Source organism: Phyllobates terribilis, unplaced genomic scaffold, assembly GCF_046119375.1.
Source record: "Phyllobates terribilis strain yellow unplaced genomic scaffold, ASM4611937v1 Scaffold_7__3_contigs__length_470593459, whole genome shotgun sequence".
Lineage (NCBI taxonomy): Eukaryota > Metazoa > Chordata > Amphibia > Anura > Dendrobatidae > Phyllobates > Phyllobates terribilis.
Genome location: NW_027362767.1, coordinates 355786677 through 355806666, shown reverse-complemented (window position 1 = coordinate 355806666; position 19990 = coordinate 355786677). Strand labels below are relative to the sequence as shown.

The window sequence follows — 19990 nt, the reverse complement described above, 5'->3', positions numbered from 1 at the left end:
GCTGTCAGTACATGCGGTTTCTTCAGCTGTCAGTACATGCGGTTTCCTCAAGCTGCCAGTACATGCGGTTTCCTCCAGCTGCCAGTACATGCGGTTTCCTCCAGCTGTCAGTACATGCGGTTTCCTCCAGCTGTCAGTACATGCGGTTTCCTCCAGCTGTCAGTACATGCGGTTTCTCCAGCTGTCAGTACATGCGGTTTCCTGCAGCTGTCAGTACATGCGGTTTCTCCAACTGTCAGTACACTGCAGCTCAGTGATGGCGAGTTCAGGCGTGGACACTATACAGTCAAGACGGGAGGGAACTCTGATCCCGGCCCTTAATCTCTAGATGCAGGGAGGACCCCTGCGTTACCCCATTTCCCCTACCCCATGACACAGGTGCTGATGACTGATGAACAGTGGATCCCAAGTCTGCCATTTCTGAGGTCCAGTTGCAGAAAAACACCTTGCTGCATAGGGTGCAGCCACCGATTAGCTGCAGCGGTACATAGATCACAAGTGGTGGCCCAAATGTGATGGCCACACCCCCTCCCTGCTAGCACAGCAGCTACTATCATTACTGGCTGTGAGGATACCCGGCCAGTACAGAGGTAACTAGACTCAGTGTCTCCTGCCTTGCGGTAACGCACTGCTGCACTGTCTACACCGCGGCGGCAGGGGGCGCCCTCCTCTGCAGTAATAACTCCATCCGGCGCTAGAAGGGCACGTTTGGAAGGAAGTGGACGCGCACGCTACGTCGTGACGTAACATCCACGTAGCGCAGAACACCTAGCAGCGGCGCGGCGTCACGGGGTAACGCCATCATCATCATTATCCGAGTCTTCCTGTGCCCGGCCGGTGGAGCAGGATGGAGGTGTCGTCAGGGCGGAGGGTCCGGGTACCGGCGGCGCCGCTGGTGCTGCTTCTCCTGTGCACGGGCTGGTGCTCCGCTTTTTATCTTCCGGGTCTGGCGCCTGTGAGTTTCTGTGAGAAAGATAAAGAGACGGAGAACTGCAAGGTGAGTGCGGAGGGCGGAGAGGGGGTGTGCGCCAGGCGGCTCTCGTCCTGTGCTCCTTCACTGCCACCCCACGAGTGCCGGGGCCCCCTGACCGCCGCCGCCCCACGAGTGCCTACAGTCTGACATTGTCCAATCAGTGCTGCCGGTGTAAGACTCTGTAGGACGTGACCTCCCACCTTTCTTACCCTAGGGCTCTTTCACACGTCAGTATTTCCGGTACGTGTGGTGATAGGTTCCACATGTACCGGAGACACTGACACACGCAGACCCATTCGTATCTATGGGTCTGTGCACAGGTCAGTGTGTTTCCACAGACTGTGTGTCCGTGTGCTCCAAACGCTGACATGTCCGTTTTTTTGCGGATGCACGGTACGCAGAAGTGTCTGATGCTAAACACACACAGATGACATCCGTGTGTCATCAGTGTGACACGGATCGGCACCTGGGAATCAGTGTACAGTTGGCACCGGTGCTGAACGCTGCCCTCATCGTTGTTCATTGCCGGCGCTGTGATCAGCACCAACAGGGACAATTATGAGGGTAGTAGTAATCTGCTCCCGCAGTGTCCCTGTGTGAAGATAAGATTAAAATAACATCCATATACTCATCTGTCCTAAGCGTTCCCCACTGTAATCCATGCGACCGCTCAGCTCCTGGGCTCGCTCGCTGTAGGAGTCATTCTCCCCAGTTCCTCTGCTAATCGGTCGCGTGGATTACATCAGGGGACACTTAGGACAGGTGAGTATATGGATTTTATTATTTTAATCTTATTTTTACACAGGGACACTGTGGGAGCAGACACCACTACCCCTCATCATTATCCCTGCTGGTGCTGATCACAGCGCCGGCAGGGAACCATGATGAGGGCAGCATTCAGGAACAGTGCTAACTGTACCGCTGATTCCCAGGCGCCAGTCCGTGTGATCCTGATGCAGCACACGGTTGCCACACGTGTGACACACACGGGACACGGATATCTCCGGTACCGGAAATATACACGGACGTGTGATACCGGCCTAAGGCCAGGGTCACACCACAGTATTTTCTCTCGTTTGAGAGACTCTGGTTATGCTAATTACACTCTGATTAGACTGTGATCCAATGTTCTCGGATGAGGAGAAGGTGGAAAAGAAAGTTTCTCCAGTGTGTCAGTCCAGGAAAATCGGAACTCTAGAGTTATGAAGGAACTTCCTTATACCGGGAAGGTAAAGTCCAAAGTGTAAGTTACCAGTGAGTTATTAGGCTAGGAGGTGATGACTCACGTGGCAGCCGTGTGAGCTCCAGAGTAGTTGTAGTTCTCCTCTATAGAGGACGAGGTTATACTGGTTTATGGCAGATCTGATTGTGCTTGTGTAGTAGGCTCATAAATTCTCTGGCTGCTCTCGGACAGGTTGTCTTGTGTCAGTCTGACAGCGGCATATAACGCGTGCCGACGGGCGAGCATCTTTCCACGCTCCCATTGGCGCGCCTATGGGTCGTCATGACAGCCGAGGGTCTGTTGAAGACCCCTGTGCCCGTTATGACGATTCTCCTGTGAATGCTGGCGTTTATAAGAGATCGTCGAGTTTAGCTATGTATAACACAAGTGATCGGATGATTGCAGCTTCAAGTCCCCAGTAAAAAGTGAAGAAAATTTTTCTTTCAAAATATGAAGAAATAATACAAAAAAAGTTTCAAATCACACCCCGTTAAAAAATAAAACAAAAAAATACACATTTGTTACAGCTGCATTTCTATAAGCCCGATCTATCAAAATATAAAATAAATGAATCCTGATCAGTAAACAGTGTAACGAAAAAAAAAATCAGAACGCTAGAATTAAGTTTTTTTTTTTTTTTTTTGATGGCCGTAACATTGCAATAAAATGCAATAAGACGCGATCAAAATATTGTATCTACCCCCAAATAGTATAAATAAAAACGTCAGCTCAGGTTGCAAAAAAATAAGACTTCAGTCAGCACCGATTCTCGGAAAATGGCGTCACAAGTAGTGTTGAGCGATACCTTCCGATATCAGGAAATATCGGATCGGATTGGATCGGGCCGATACCCAAAAAGTATCGGATATCGCCGATTCCGATACCGGAAACCAATGCAAGTCAATGGGACACAAATATCGGAATGAAAATAAACCCTTTCTTTCCTTGTAGGTTAATTCTACATGAAGGAAAACAACTAACAATAATGTAGAATGACATGAAAAGCCGGCAATTCATCAGCGGCATACACCGGTACCCGACAATTTAGAACAGAAAGAATAGAGCATCACACATAGATTAGATAGATAGAAACATGTCAGTCACATATATATGAAGTACAGTGACAGTGTTGCTTACTGTACTTGTCATTTAGTGTAAAGGATTTATTAAAAAAAATATTAGTGTTTTCATGCACCGGCAATTCAGCAGCGGTACCCGACAATTTAGAATAGAAAGAATAGAGAATCACACATAGATTAGATAGATAGAAACATGTCAGTCACATATATATGAAGTACAGTGATAGTGTTGATTACTGTACTTGTCATTTAGTGTTAAAATAAAGGATTTATTAAAAAAAAAATTGGCGTGGGGTTCCCCCTAATTTTAGTCTCTAGCGGAGGTTAAGCAGACGGCTGAGGCAGATGTTTGAAGCCTGGGAAGGGGGTAATGCCCACGGAGCTTCCTAGGCTACTACTATCAGCCCCCAGCTGAATACCTAGCCTTTACTAGCTATTAAAATGGGGACCCCCCCAAAAAAATGACGTGGGGTCCCCCCTATTTTAATAGCTAGCAAAGGCTAGGCAGACAGCTGGGGGCTGATATTAATAGCTCAGGAAGGGTGCCATGAATATTGGCCCCCTCCCAGGCTAGAAACACCAGCCGTCAGCCGCCCCAGAAATGGCGCATCCATAGGATGTGCCAATTCTGGCACTTAGCCTCGCTCTTCCACGCTGCCCTGGTGCGGTGGCAGGGGGTAATGGGGCTGGGGTTCATGTCAGCGCCAGCTGCCATGAAGCCCAGGTTAGTAATGATGGACGTCTATAAGACACCCCCATTACTTACCTACAAAGTGTTAAAATGAAAAAACACACACTACACCCATAAAAAAATAATTTATTTGAAATAAAACACACCATTTTATTTAATTCTTAGTTTACTAAAAAAAAATAGTTACCTGTCCACGTTCCTGCGCTGATCTCCCAAGCACAGCTGTCACATCTGGAGATGGTGACAGCTGTGCATGGCTGCTGTAAGCTCACACTGCCGGGAACACGTCCGCTCCCGGCAGCGGGAGCCCCTGACTGAGGTCACCGGAGTGCATTCAGGCAGCGCAGCTCCGGAGACCTCCTTTACGGCACTGCTGTACTGTGGGAATTTCTCACGATACAGCAGGGCCGTAAAGGAGCTGACCGGAGCAGCGCTGCCTGAACTCCGGCGAACCCGCTTATGCAGTGACGGGGCTGCTTTACGGCCCCGTCATTCTAGCGGCGGCAGCGGTTCAGAGCGGTCACATTCTATGTGGCTGCTCTGAACTGGAGATCTTCGTGGGACACTCGTGGACTACTACGGAGGGGTAAGGATAAGGTTGTGGTTTATTATTTTATATTTTATTACAGGAGATCGATTGCTTCGGGGAATTAGGTGTCTAGGTGAGTATAGGTGTAGTTTTTTATTTTTTACTTTATTTTAGGTGGCGATCGGCAGGGACAGGTAATGTATGAACTAATTTATTATAGGTAACCACTGGCCACCAATGATATGTATTTAAAATTTATTGGGGACACAGTAGGGCAATTTAAATAGCAGGATCAGGCTGATGGGAACTGCTGCTCCCATCAAGCTGATCCTGCTGGCACGAGTGGACGGGGGACAGACATAGGCCGATGGGAGTAGTAGTGTCACATCGGCCTATGTCTGCCTGCACAGACACCGCACACACTCGCAGACATCGCACAGACACCGCGCACACTCGCAGACATCGCACAGACACCGCGCACACTCGCAGACATCGCACAGACACCGCGCACACTCGCAGACATCGCACAGACACCGCGCACACTCGCAGACATCGCACAGACACCGCGCACACTCGCAGACACCGCGCACACTCGCAGACACCGCGCACACTCGCAGACACCGCGCACACTCGCAGACACCGCGCACACTCGCAGACACCGCGCACACTCGCAGACACCGCGCACACTCGCAGACACCGCGCACACTCGCAGACATCGCACAGACACCGCGCACACTCGCAGACATCGCACAGACACCGCGCACACTCGCAGACATCGCACAGACACCGCGCACACTCGCAGACATCGCACAGACACCGCGCACACTCGCAGACATCGCACAGACACCGCGCACACTCGCAGACATCGCACAGACACCGCGCACACTCGCAGACATCGCACAGACACCGCGCACACTCGCAGACATCGCACAGACACCGCGCACACTCGCAGACATCGCGCAGACACCGCGCACACTCGCAGACATCGCGCAGACACCGCGCACACTCGCAGACACCGCGCAGACACCGCGCACACTCGTAGACACCGCGCAGACACCGCGCACACTCGCAGACATCGCGCAGACACCGCGCACACTCGCAGACACCGCGCAGACACCGCGCAGACACCGCGCAGACACCGCGCAGACACCGCGCAGACACCTCGCAGACACCTCGCAGACACCTCGCAGACACCTCGCAGACACCTCGCAGACACCTCGCAGACACCTCGCAGACACCTCGCAGACACCTCGCAGACACCTCGCAGACGGTCTGGGAGGTGAGGCTGACCTGTGCGGCCGTGGGAAAGTTCATGTGAGTTCATGCAATGCAGTTAAGCATGAACTCACATGAACCCTCTGAGGGCACCGCGGCTACTTCAAATGAACAGCTGATCAGCGTCACCTGATACCTCAGCTGTTCATTTGAAATAACCGTCGGGAAAGCGCAGCACAGAACGGGAAAGCCGGCGGTGAAGTCTTTTCACTGCCGGCTTCCCCGCCCGGGTCCTTCGCTCCCCGCTCCTTGGAGCTGCGCTCCCCGCCCGGTCCTAACTTACGATCGGGATGGGAGGTGGCGAGGGGAGCGGAGGATCGGGGTGGGAGGCTGCGGGGAAGCAGTATGGGGCTGTGTGATTGTTTAAAAGCCGGCGGCTTTTTACCGCCCGCCGGCTTTTAAACGATCAGGAAAATTCTCCCACGCTGGGATGGCATTCTGATGACAGGCTGGATCTCAGCTGAGCGCTGCCATCCAGCTTGTCATCCTTCAGAGACACTGCAGAGCGCAGGCATTATGGGAACTTCCGATTCCGGTATTCGATATTCTCAAAGTATCGGAATTCATATACCGCGAATATCGGCCGATACCCGATATTTCAGTATCGGAATGCTCAACACTAGTCACAAGCTACATTTTTTAAAAAACAAAAAAACTTTACATGTTTGGTATCTGCGTACTCTTACTGACCTGGGGAATCATATTGACAGGTCAATTTTACAATATTCTGAACATGTTAAATAAAAAAACCTCTGAAATTGCTTTTTTTTTTTCAATTTCAACGCACTTGGAATTTTTTTACTGTTTTCCATTACAGTATGTGGTAAAATCAATGGTGTCATTCAAAAGTACAACTCTTCCTGCAAATATCAATCACTCATACGGCCATATTGACGGAAAAATAAAAATGTTATGGCGCTGTGTTGAAGGGGAGGAAAAAAAATGGTAAATGGCCCAGGGGTGAAGGGATTAAAGGGGCATGTGGATTTCTTAACGGTTGGTTGGGAACTATTCTCGGTCAGAGCAGAGAGCTGCTGAGAATGGTGCCCCTGACTGGCGAGACCCATCCATGTGTAATTACCAGTTCACTGACTAGCAAATAAATGCTTCCATCTCGTGGTCATCCTTTTAAGGATTTGTCCAGAACTCTAATATTAATGGCCCAACCTAAAGATAGGTCACTAGAATCTGATCAGTGGGCATGCGACACCCAGCACCCCCACCAATCAGCTGTTCCAGGTGCCCGCTGATGGGGTTCAGACGTGCAGTTCCCAGCCGCAGCCACTATTGCGCTGCTGGAGTTGTGCTGTGCAGCTCAGCTGTTCCCAATGCTGGTGGCAGCGGATGTGCTGCTCAGCAGGGGTGTCGGGTGTCGCATCCTCACTGGTCAAATATTGATAACCTATCCTAAGGATAGGCCATCAATATAGAAAAGTCCTGGGCAACTCCTTCAGTTGGTTATTTTGCAATACCATGGCTTCCCCCAGCTGATCAGCATGTCTAGAGAAGCTTGTGATAATCTCATTTCTGTGCTGTCTGTTACTTACACAGGATTGTCTCCAGCTTTCTATTTTAGAATGGCTGTTCTAGTATCTGTATTACATTGTTATTTCTTTTTTTATTTTAGTCTCAAATTGAGCTTTTTGTAAACCGCCTGGACTCTGTGGAATCTGTTCTGCCATATGAGTATGACGCGTAAGTAATTCTTGTTAGTCCGTATCTTTGTGCCCCTTGTTGACTTTTACTATATTTCTGTCTTTTTTTTTTTAAACGGTTTTAGTACCGCCCTTAGGGTGCTTTCACACTGCGTTCAGGCACCCCTTCAGTGCCTTCATCAGGGCTTGCATCCGAACTCCCCGCAAAACTGGATTCGGGTGTTTGCGCCGGCAGAGCAAACGTGCGCTCTGCCGTGCATCATTCTCGGTCGTGTATGTCTACTGGAGACTGACACCCAGATGCAGTCAACTATGTCTGAGTGTCCGCCTCCAGTATGCGTATACGCCCGAAAATGATGCACGACATGCGCCTACTGGAGGCGGACACTCACATGTAGTAGACTGTCTGGGTGTCCTTCTCCAGTCAGTCAGTGTCCATCGCCTGAAAATGATACAGAACGTTCGCTCTTCCAGCACCATTATAGTCTATGGCCCCTTCAACGCATACATCCGAATCCCCTTTTGCGGGGGTAGGGGTTTGGACATGAACCCCAACGGGTCCAACGAATGGGTGCCAGAACATGGTGTGAAAACACCCTTAGACTTCGAACATTCGTCCTCGTTCTATTTCACAGTGACGTTCTCAAACATCACTGTGTGGCAGAGAAGCTGCGGGGCTATTAAACTCAGCTAGACTCCCTGTAGAGAAGGCAGACATGATTTCTTGATCCTTGTGTGCACCACCTCTGTGAATACAGATTAGGAAGCGTTGCGTACCCAGATCACACGATCTCTGGCTGTAGGGAGAGAATGGAAGTGGCTAGGTCCTAGCCATCCTGGATAGCTCTGCTATGCAGAGAAGAGACTGATGTTTTTCTCCTGTAACTGGGGCTAATATACCAGCCCCACTTACAGGGGAAATTTACAATAAAGCATGTGTATTGATTTGTTCAAATACCCCAGAGTAGGTTTTATAGTATATATTAAAACAACTTGTATGGAAAGGTGAACATATTGAGGAAAAAAAAAAAAAAAAAGTTTTTAGCAGGTGTATTTTTTTTCTTTCTATTTTCTCTTACTATTAGCAACAAGAAAAAAAAATAACATAAAAATTAAGCCCCGTGTATTGCAAAAAAATGGACAAATAATTAAAGAGATTATTATAAATTTTAAAAGCGCATGTACGCAAAAATCCGAACATTTGCCTGGTCAGGACCGGGTGTAAGTGGCCTGGTCATGAACTGGTTAAAGGGGTTGCTTTGACAGAGGTTTATAGCCTATCTGCAGGATGGGCTGTAAATATGATAAATTAAGGTCTCTTGATTGACCCACCCCCTTTTCCAACTGGTGACGCGGTTGCTGTGAATGGGGAGATGGGCCGGCACGTGCCCCGTTCCTTATTCTTTTCTATTGGCATTCTAATGGCTTCCTTAGAAATGTTCAGAAGTAGAAGTAATTGGAGAGAGCTGTGCATGTGAGACCCTCTCTCCGTATACAGGGAATGCAGTTGGAACTGGGGGGACTCGCATCTACCTGTCATTTGACATTCCCGTCTATGTACACTAATCTTATTTTTCTTTATTTACTTTTATTACCGATCAGACCTGAGGTTTATAGCTCTGATTATACTTTGTATGATGGTTCAGATGTAAATATATAATGTTCTTTGTTCTACAGCTTTGACTTCTGCAAGGAGGAGCATGAGAGACATCCTTCTGAGAATCTTGGCCAAGTGCTTTTTGGAGAAAGGATTGCATCATCCCCATACAAGGTTTGTACTACGTCCCCCAAGGCATTGGTGTAAGAGAGGTGCATTATTGTGTAAAGTAACAGTGGCCGCCATGTACAAAAGTCATGATGTGAAAAACTCTTTAAATTAGAATAGTAATCTCTTTATCTATGTGCTGAATCTTCTACAGGCTGTAACTGTACATTTCCTTTTCAGTTCACATTTAACCAGAACGAAACGTGCAAAGAAGTGTGCCGAAAGGAATATGACCCTAAAATTAATATCACTTTTGTCGATTTTATTAAAAAAGGAATACAACTTAATTATCAGCATCACTGGTAAGTGCACATACGCTGAAACTGCTTTCTTTATACAGCGCAATCTGACTTTGTAGCCAGTTGTCACTAAAATAATATTCTATCGTTTTGTGCCTGCAGCTCCCATACACACCTATGCATCTCTTTAGTAACAGGCTACTCTCAATCCCTGTGTAGCCAGATGCTGCAGCGCTGCTCCCTTCCATCTGTATGATACAGTAGATCCAGATGCCAGCTATGTAATATAGCGGGCAGCTGCTTTGTGTGGCGGGTGCTCAGCTCCTGAAGACATCACCAATAAACCGACGATCCGGTGTTCTCTGACATTGTATTACAAATAATGAGATTCTACGAGTCTAGAATAGCCCCAGTGGCCACTGCAAAAATTACAAGCGGTTTCATGAGATTTTATTTTTTTGTTTACGGAATTTGTGATATTTAAATCAATTTATATTTTGGCTCTTTTTTTTTTTTTTTTTTTTTCACACACAAATCTGACTTCAACAATAGGCCGTTTTCTGATCCATTTCCTTTCATTTAAAAAATGTTAAAGCACTGCGACAATAGCAAAAATGTGCTTTGAAGGTTCATATAGTGTAAAGTATAACTCCACTTATAAGTAGAAATTAACATGTTTTGGTTTCCAATGTCCATAAGGTGCACATCTACCGAAGGGACCTTGTTTTACCTCCCCTATTGTAAAGAAGAATCCAGTGTAAGGCTAAGTGCACACACTGCTTTTTTTATTGCTTGGTTTTTTTTTTTTCCACATTGATTTGGTGCAGAAAATACACTGTTTTTTTACAGCACCTGCAAAGTGAATGAGATCCTGAATGTGTGCACGTAGCCCTAAGAAGAGCAAAGCTAAGCTTTCTACTCATGTCAAGTTATGCAGTTTCTTCCCATAATATGTTGGTATTTTATTTTTATGAAATATTAAGGTACTTTTGCACAAAGCATCATGCATGCATACTACTGCTTCATTCATACAGGGGCACGAGACTCCTTTTTTGTCCTCTGTGGTGGTTCCAGCGGTTCCCCTGTTGATCATACGTTTATTGCCAATCCATGGTATAATAAAGCACACTTTATACACTGGGGAATACACAAATGAATATTGGATTTTCATTGTAGCTTTGTGATGCCAATAATTTGTTCTGCCAAACAAATGTGGGAGATGCCTGTCATCTAACCCCTTACTATGATTCTCCAACTAATGAATTACAGAAATAGTGGAACATTCTTTTCTAAGTTTCTCAGGAAGAATAACTTTGTAAACCCAAGTTTTCCATAAAATCTGTCACTGGGAACAGAGTTTATAATCGATTGGTTTTGCTAATAGGTTCAGGCTTTATGTTTGGATGAGCAGAGAGAAGGCGTTGGCTCCACAACTCACTGCCTACCTTAAAGTGCTATTAATTGTGTATTAGAGGCACAGCTTGCTATGAAATCCTCCTGTTGGTTCTGTTTAGTTGTGTTTTGCAGTCTTAACATCGCAGCTCCTGGAGACTGCTGTGAAGTCTTGATGCCAACATTTACAGGTGCTTTGTGGGCACAGTCTCCGGACACGGGCACCACTGATGGTGCTTCGCTATCATCGCCTGTAGTCGCAGTTTATGCTGTTCTTACTTTAATGCTGAGCCGCTTGTTCTTTACTCTGTGTGCTTTAATAGGATTATTGATAACATGCCGGTGACCTGGTGTTACGATGTCGAGGATAACCAGAAATACTGCAGCCCGGGATTTCCAATAGGATGTACAGTCACCCCAGATGGCAGAGTAAAAGATGCCTGTGTTATCAATGTAAGCGGAGTAATCTATACAATCCTGAGATATATATATATATATATATATATGCATGTGCTAAGAAATCTATGATACAAGTCAATAGGGATGTAAAATCATAATTTCCTGGTGTGTCTGGACTAGAGATGGGAGAATTGATTCTAAGGGCTCTAGTCCATCAGCCAGGTTAGTACTGTGTCCTGCAAATCTTCTTTTGATTAGCCAGGGCTGCCGCGACCTCATCGTTGCGACGTGATGCACATACAATGTCGCTCCTGACCATCTAAGGAGCCAGGAGGTAAGGAGATTCACAGGGCTCCCGTCCAGTGGTTACAGATTACAGGCCAAAGGCCCATAAACAGGTTCTTCCATCTCTAGTGAGAACCTGATGATTATACATCGATAAGTGGCTCTCATTTGTCTATTGTGACAGATGCTGGTTAACATGATTTATGCTGAGGTTTCTAACAAGCCCTTTGCCTCACCCCAGAGCTGGATTCACATCTGTCCTGCTGAGTACTACTGTGTATTGTCCCCCATTCTGCTGCTGTCTGCCTCTGGGTACTAACTAAGGAATGAAGAGCTGGACTCCATCGCTGTACATGGGAGAGAGCACAGCAGCCAGTCTCTTCCCACATGTTACAGTTAGTGACAAATAGTCTGCAGAGGGGAAAACTAGTGAAATTGCTGACTGCAAGATGTATAATGGCCAGAAAGTGTTATTCCTTATGTACACACAGGACAGCTTTTTCTGAACAATTACTTGAAAGGTACAGTTAGGCTATGTGCCCACGTTGCAGAAATGAAGCAGAAAATTTCTGCTTCATTTCTGCAATTAAAAATGCATGCGGAATTCTGCACGTGTTTATCGCGCAATTTCCACATGCGGAATTGCCTTGCGTTTTTTAATGCATTGCAAAAGGCAATTCCGCTTGCGGAAACGCAAAATTAATGAACATGCTGCGGATTTTTGAACGCAGCATAAATGCTGCGGAAAAATCCGCAGCATGTGCATAGAACATGCGGAATCCCCTTGGGGACCATGGGGGGCGGATTACCTAGCGTTTTACAAGCGTTTACGCTGCGGAAATTCCGTGGGCACACAGCCTTAGACTGTAAATGCATGTAAATACATTTTAGCAAAAAAAAAAAAAAAACAACACACTTGCTATAGGGATTCATTACAAAATGAAAAACATTAACCAATTGGCTTCTACTGCCTTTGTGGCAGATTCATCAAGACAGGTGAAGATCACAATCGCACTATGCCAGTCTTGCTTAAATGAAAGGCGCCAACTTCATTTTAGAGACGCACGTCACTTAATCCGGTGCCGCTTCTAAGTGGTGAGTTCATCCATGCCCGGCACCAGAAAAGGTACTACAGTGAAAGAAGACTGGAGTAGCAAATCATGGGACAAAGTGCTGGCATATGTGATGAATCAGCTGGGCATGTGTGATCCTTTCCATCCCGCACTGCCTCCGCACCCAGCTCCCTGCCCATGTCAGCGGAGCTGGGTGAAAAACTGTCAAATTTTTGTGCAACTTTCCATTGCACAAAAAATTGTGACTTCTTAAAAGCTTTTGCACCAGGTTTCTGGGGTATAGGCTTCATTGAGTCTGCCTCATTTATGTGTCACTGTACAGAAATTCTTCTTGTGCTTCTCAAATGTTTTTTTTTTTTATTTATTTTTTAATAATACCCCCTTTTTTTTCTCACACACAATTTTTTTTTTTTTTTTCTTATTAGAATGATTTTAACAAGAAGGATACATTTTACCTATTCAATCACGTTGATATAATAATCACCTACCACAGTGGAAAAGAAGAAAATTGGGATGGCGCTCGACTGGTTACAGCAAGACTGGAGCCTAAAAGGTATTTTTTTTTTTCTTTTTTTTTGGGCTTTGACTTTTTGCGATGAATGTTCATTCTTAACTTTTCTTATTGTCTCTTCTTTACTTTGAAGTCCTTTTCAGTTGAGTGATTTATGTGGCTCTTTGAGCCAGGGGAAGTTTGGGGCATGAGATGGGGCTAACTGGCCAGACTAGTTAATATTTCCTTTCTTGTACAGAATTGATCAGAATTGCGCTTAACTAATTAGTCCAAAGACCCCTCCCCCCATAAACAATAGTCTAAATTCAGCTGAGACATAATCTGTGTGATCGGCGCTGCGGCTACGCTGTGTGCCGGCTTTTAAGGAGCATGAAGTCACTGCTCCCCACGCGCACAGTCCCGGCGTGGGGAGCAGTGACTTCCAGCAGCTGACGTCATGCGTGGCTCACATGGAGAGATTAGTTCGGGCAGACAGGACGCAGCGCTGGAGGAGAGAAGAAAGGTGAGTAGGAGTGTTTATTTTTTTATGTGCAGCCTGGTGGGGATTAGGGGGACCATGCATACTAGGATAAGGATGAGGGGTGCCATGCATACCAGGATAACGCTGAGGGGGGCATACATACCAGGATAAAGATGAGGGGCCCATACATACCAGGATAAGGATGAGGGGCCATACATACCAGGAAGAGGGGCGCCATGCATACCGGGACGGGGATGAGGGGCGCCATGCATACCGGGACGTGGATGAGGGGCGCCATGCATACCGGGACGGGGATGAGGGGCGCCATGCATACCGAGACGGGGATGAGGGGCGCCATGCATACCGGGACGGGGATGAGGGGCGCCATGTATAAAAGGAAGGGGGGGGTGGGCATATATACCAGGATGGGGGATATTGTCAGAATTGGGGGACATTACCCCTATACCAGTGTCAGCAGAAGACCTCCCCCCCCCCCCCCTCCCCCTTAAAAGTGCATCATGAACACATTTTTTTGCTTAATTTTTTTTTTTTATTTTTTTATTTTCCTCCTCTAAAACCTAGGTGCGTCTTATGGTCCGGTGCGTCTTTTATAGTCCGAAAAATACATTATCTATGATATTCTATGGGGCTGTGCACATTTCCAATCTTTTTTTTCCTCTGGCCGAGGAAGAAAATCGGACACACATCTGGTTTTGTTCTGAGTGTCGGATCAAATTTGGTAATGCAAGTCTATGGGTTCATGAAAAACATCGGACCGCACTTGGATGACATCAGAGTCGGATCAGACTCCTCAGGCCAAGAGAAAACGGCCCTGTGCACCTACCCTAAGTGTGCTAATCTGTCCCTCTGTTATGCAAAAAAAGTTGTTTATTCCAATATGCTAATTAGGGTTCACGGGGCACTCTTTGCATCATTGAGTGGCTTCAGTGCCTGAACCCCTGAATTTGTCTGGTGATTTTTAGCACGGTCTCACCCAGAGCCAGCGCTCTGTTGTCTACCTCTGACAGCGTGTCAGATCGCTGGTGCACGCTCCTCTGCTGCGGCCGCTCCTCTGCACCAGCTTTCTCCTGAGACCGTGCTGGTTCTGGTCAAGCCACTGCTGTCAATCACCAGAGAGGCTTCCTCCTAAAACAGCGCCTACTCCTGGGCAAGTCAGTGCCATACAAGGATGCAGGGGTATGCAACTTCAGAGGGCGAAACGGTGCATTGAAGCCACTGTGCCATGCCACCGGCATATGGGAATAGTGTTTTTTGCTCCACGGAGGGACAGACTTTAAAAGGTAGGATTTCTATAGGGGCTAAATCTCCTATATTACTACTTGCTTCGGTTTAAATTGTGTTTGAGTGTGGCAAGATTAAAGGGAGTCCATCATCGACCATGTCAGATCTAACGTGTATGGGGGCTTCTGACTCTACCCCTGGAATCAGACAACTTGAGGATTTAGTATGTTGCATTTCAATCCTTTTGTTTCCAGGGAAGATGAGCTGTATCTGGCCAGGACTTGCTCCTCTCTCCCCATTAAAAGCACATGAACACTCAGCTGTCGCTCCATCTCTCCCAACCCCAATCATACTCATGCACGTTCGGCCCTGCTATCTGATGTGAATGACCAGCTTAAACCTGATAATTCTTTCCTGTTGAACCAGAATCATAGAAATTGATGGACTGTATCATACATTATCTATCATTTATAGCTATAAACACACCGGTGATAAGGAGTTAAAATGTGAAGGACATCCAATGGAGATTCCCAAAGAGCTGACAGGCAAGCTGCAGGTCATTTACTCCTACTCCGTCTTGTTTCAGGTAAGCAGGTTTTATCACGTGGTGGGGGTTGGGGGGCTTTTCTGATTGCGTAGGAAATTGTTGTAGACCATTTTTTGAAAAAAGTAAATGGGGGAAACCTGAGCTGCGCAACAGTGTCGTCCTCGAATAAAGGATACTGAGTATTTCTGACAGTCACATTTTCAGTTTAGACTGGATAGTGACTATAAGAATTGACTCATTTATTTGTCAATTTTTTTAAAATGAGATATTTAAGACCATAGTTAGCCGCTTTAATAGTTGTATATTATTATTTTTAGGCAAACAATACTATTAAATGGGCATCTCGTTGGGACTATATCTTGGAATCAATGCCGCACACAAATATTCAGTGGTTCAGGTAAGCGTGCGAGCGAAGCAAATTTTCGAGTTAAAGGTAATATTTCCTCTAAGATGTCAATGTGGTTTTTTTTTTATGGGTGAATTAAAGAAAAGCTAAGGTTTTTTTTTCCATCAAATCACCTGGTGCCCTAGACTTCTGTAGAATATATATTAAAAATATCTTAGTATTGTACACTTTAGACTCGTGTTGTTTTTTAGAAGTGTTTAAAAATGCTGCAAAAATAGTATGTGAGAAGAAGACCTAGGGGTATGCGCACATGTTTTTGCAACAGAAACATTTCTGCACCAAAATTGCTGCAGTTTCCAGTGTCAGCAAAGGTAGATTTCTGAAATCTCATGCACACGCTGCTTATTTTTTCCTTGCAGATTGTAATATGAAGCAGTTTCATTTCTGCAGCAAGTCGATTTTTGCAACTTTTTTTGCAGCGTTTTACACCCATTCAAATGAATAGGGAAAAAACTCAGACACATGACTTATACGCAGCGTTTTTCCTATCTATAGATGCATTTTTTGGTGCAAAAATATCTGTGCCCATACCTTTTTAGTGCGAAAGTACGAAGAACTGGCTATGTGTGGGGAAAAATAGCGATTGTTGAGGCAAATTTCTGTACTGCATATTGGTAAAAGACTAAAAAAAAAGTCATCCTCTTTTGCTCTACTCCTGAAACAAATGATAATTGACAATGATTTATTTCATCTAACTTGTTAAAGGGAATCTGTTACCATGTTTTTGGTACCCCATCTGAGAGCAGTATAATGCAGGGGCAGAGACCCTGATTCCAGCGGTGTGTCACTGGGCTGCTTGCTGTCATTTTGATAAAATTCCTGTTTTTTTTTTCTGCTTACCCAGCTCACACCACTGATTGGCTGCTTTCTGTGTACACTGTGCATAGGCAGAAAGCTGCCAATCAGTGGTTGGGGTGGGGGTTATACAGAGCTCATGAATTTGGATTCTGCCGGGCAACAGGTTTACTAGTCCTCTTGTGATAAAATCACACTATTATCAAAACTACAGCAAGCAGCCCAGTAAGTGATACATCGCTGGAACCAGAGTCTCTGCCCCTGCATCATTCTGCTCTCAGGTTAAGTGACAAAAAGCTGGTGACAGATTCCCTTTAAGGCAAAATTGTACATGCGTTCAATATCGTGTAAAACGTTTATAGACAGGTGAGGGGAAAAATGGGGCAAAGTAAGAACGTTTTCAAAAATAGTGAATGTAAAATGAATGAGCAAAAAAGACATTGAAATGATTCTTTCCTCTGATCATCAGTATCATGAACTCGCTGGTCATTGTCCTCTTCCTCTCCGGTATGGTGGCCATGATTCTGTTACGGACCCTCCACAAGGATATTGCCCGATACAACCAGATAGACTCATCGGTAAGTATCCTGTACCTGCTTGTTGTAGTAGGTTGCCACCCGTGCATGAGATTTTTGAGATCTTATTCACTGTGCTGGTACTATAAAGCTCAGCAGAAAAAAAAGCTGCAAAAACTCCACGTATGATCATAGCCTAATACACTATATTTTATAGGCTTTTTTTTTAATTGGTCTTGAGCATTCAACTAAATGTGCCTGAGTGACGCACACGTCTCTGCATGATCCGTAAGATCTCTCCAGTATAAGGCCACATAAACACATGGCAGTGTCCTGCTTTACTAGTTATAATAGGGCTCTGCTGTACAGTCTCATGCCTCCCATTATATACAGTGGGTACGGAAAGTATTCAGACCCCTTTAAATTTTTCATTCTTCATTCTAAAAAGTTTACACTTTGCACCCCATCTTGACTGAAAAAAAACAAATGTAGAAATTTTTGCAAATTTATTAAAAATGGAAAAACTGAAATATCACATGGTCATAAGTATTCAGACCCTTTCCTCAGCATTGAGTAGCAGCACCCTTTTGAGCTAGCACAGCCATAAGTCTTCTTGGGAATGATGCAACAAGTTTTTCACACCTGGATTTGGGGATCCTCTGCCATTCTTCCTTGCAGATCCTCTCCAGTTCCGTCAGGTTGGATGGTGAACGTTGGTGGACAGCCATTTTCAGGTCTCTCCAGAGATGCTCAATTGGGTTTAGGTCAGGGCTCTTGCTGGGCCAGTCAAGAATGGTCACAGAGTTGTTCTGAAGCCACTCCTTTGTTATTTTAGCTTTGTGCTTAGGGTCATTGTCTTGTTGGACGGTGAACCTTCGGCCAAGTCTGAGGTCCAGAGCACTCTGGAAGAGGTTTTCATCCAGGATATCTCTGTACTTGGCCGCATTCATGTTTCCTTCAATTGCAACCAGTCATCCTGTCCCTGCAGCTGAAAAACACCCCCATAGCGTGATGCTGCCACCACCATGTTTCACTGTTGGGATTGTATTGGGCAGGTGATGAGCAGTGCCTGGTTTTCTGCACACATACCGCTTAGAATTATCACCAAAAAGTTCTATCTTCATCTCATCAGACCAGAGAATCTTATTTCTCATAGTCTGGGAGTCCTTCATGTGTTTTTGAGCAAACTCTCTATGCGGGCTTTCATTTGTCTTGCATTGAGGAGAGGCTTCCGTCGGGCCACTCCACCAGTCGGGCCTTTATGGCAGAGGGCTGCAGTGATAGTTGACTTTGTGGAACTTTCTCCCATCTCCCTATTGCATCTCTGGAGCTCCGCCACAGTGATCTTGGGGTTCTTCTTTACCTCTCTCACCAAGGCTCTTCTCCCACGATTGCTCAGTTTGGTTGGATGGCCAGGTCTAGGAAGACTTCTGGTGGTCCCAAACTTCTTCCATTTAAGGATTATGGAGGCCACTGTGCTCTTAGGAGCCTTGAGTAATGCAGAAATTCTTTTGTAACCTTGGCCAGATGTGTGTCTTGCCACAATTCTGTCTCTGAGCTCCTTGGGCAGTTCCTTTGAGCTCATGATTCTCATTTGGTCAGACATGCACTGTGAGCTGTGAGGTCTTATATAGACAGGTGTGTGCCTTTCCAAATCAAGTCCTATCAGTTTAATTAAACACAGCTGGACTCCAATGAAGGAGTAGAACCATCTCAAGGAGGATCACAAGGAAATGGACAGCATGTGACTTAAATATGATTGTCTGAGCAAAGGGTCTGAATACTTATGACCATGTGATATTTCAGTTTTTGTTTAATAAATTTGCAAAAATTTCTACATTTCTGTTTTTTTTTCAGTGAAGATGCGGTGCAGAGTGTACATTAATGAGAAAAAAAAATGAACTTTTTAGAATTTACCAAATGGCTGCAATGAAACAGAGTGAAAAATGTAAAGGGGTCTGAATACTTTCCGTACCCACTGTATGCGGATAAGAAGAAACGTCCTGCCACGCTCTATCAAATGCTATATTTTAGCGATTTTCACCCACACAAGCATTGCCTCTATAATGCAGCACCATATAGATGTATGCAGATACACTGCCATATAATACACCACCATATGGATGCATGCGGGTAAATAAGGGCACACATTGACACTGATCATCTTTATGATTCATTATGGGTTTCCAGTTCGTAAAATAAATTTAGACTGTCTATGATGAGTTGTCCAGAAAAAAAATCTCTGCTCAGCACCCCTGCTTGTGTGCACCCTACTTGTATCACATTGATGTGTATCATTTCATGTCTGCAGGAAGATGCCCAGGAAGAATTTGGCTGGAAGTTGGTACATGGTGATATATTTAGACCGCCGAAGAAGGGAATGCTGCTGTCTGTCTTTCTGGGTCAGGGAACACAGATTTTCATTATGACCTTTATTACTTTGTGTGAGTATCATGCGTCTGGTCAGGATATATGTGGCTGATGGGCGTCGTGTGACAAACACGTGTGCACAAGCTGTAAATTCTGGGGTCTTAGACTAATGATGACTGTGGGTGCCCATCTTGTGCTCCGTCTCTCCTACGATTGTCCTGCCTGGCACGTGTGCTTTCCTTACATGCTAACATTCCTGATTGCCTTAGGCTTTGTACAGGTTACTGTTTTTCGCTCTTCTGTTTTTATAATTTTTTACAGAAATTTTAGGGGGATTATTTCCTTAACTGGTTAACTGCCTATGCTGATCATTTTTGTCATAGGTAGCTAAGCAAAGTATGAATCTTCTGGCCCAGGAGACAAACCTGCGGCATTTGCCGGTTGTTACATGGCCGACAACTGCAGTGACTGGAGCTTGCTCCCATCGCTGCATTTTACCCAATTAAATGCCGCTGTCCACCTCTCTGAGAGCATGTGGGCATTGGTCCTCCATGATACGACAGCAGG

The 19990-nt window shown here is 45.6% G+C and overlaps 1 protein-coding gene across 1 annotated transcript in view; it reads left to right on the top strand.

The window, feature by feature from the left end:
* The first annotated feature begins 715 nt into the window (after positions 1 to 715).
* Positions 716 to 19990, top strand: part of LOC141154817 (transmembrane 9 superfamily member 2-like) — a 56908-nt gene continuing 37633 nt past the window's right edge. Inside the window, exons 1-10 of the mRNA XM_073641264.1 lie at positions 716 to 997; positions 7397 to 7464; positions 9102 to 9195; positions 9370 to 9491; positions 11144 to 11273; positions 13003 to 13130; positions 15265 to 15376; positions 15655 to 15734; positions 17008 to 17116; positions 19365 to 19497. Coding sequence (XP_073497365.1) covers positions 848 to 997; positions 7397 to 7464; positions 9102 to 9195; positions 9370 to 9491; positions 11144 to 11273; positions 13003 to 13130; positions 15265 to 15376; positions 15655 to 15734; positions 17008 to 17116; positions 19365 to 19497 — 1126 coding nt within the window. The 5' untranslated portion in view covers positions 716 to 847. The remainder of the gene's footprint in view (positions 998 to 7396; positions 7465 to 9101; positions 9196 to 9369; positions 9492 to 11143; positions 11274 to 13002; positions 13131 to 15264; positions 15377 to 15654; positions 15735 to 17007; positions 17117 to 19364; positions 19498 to 19990) is intronic.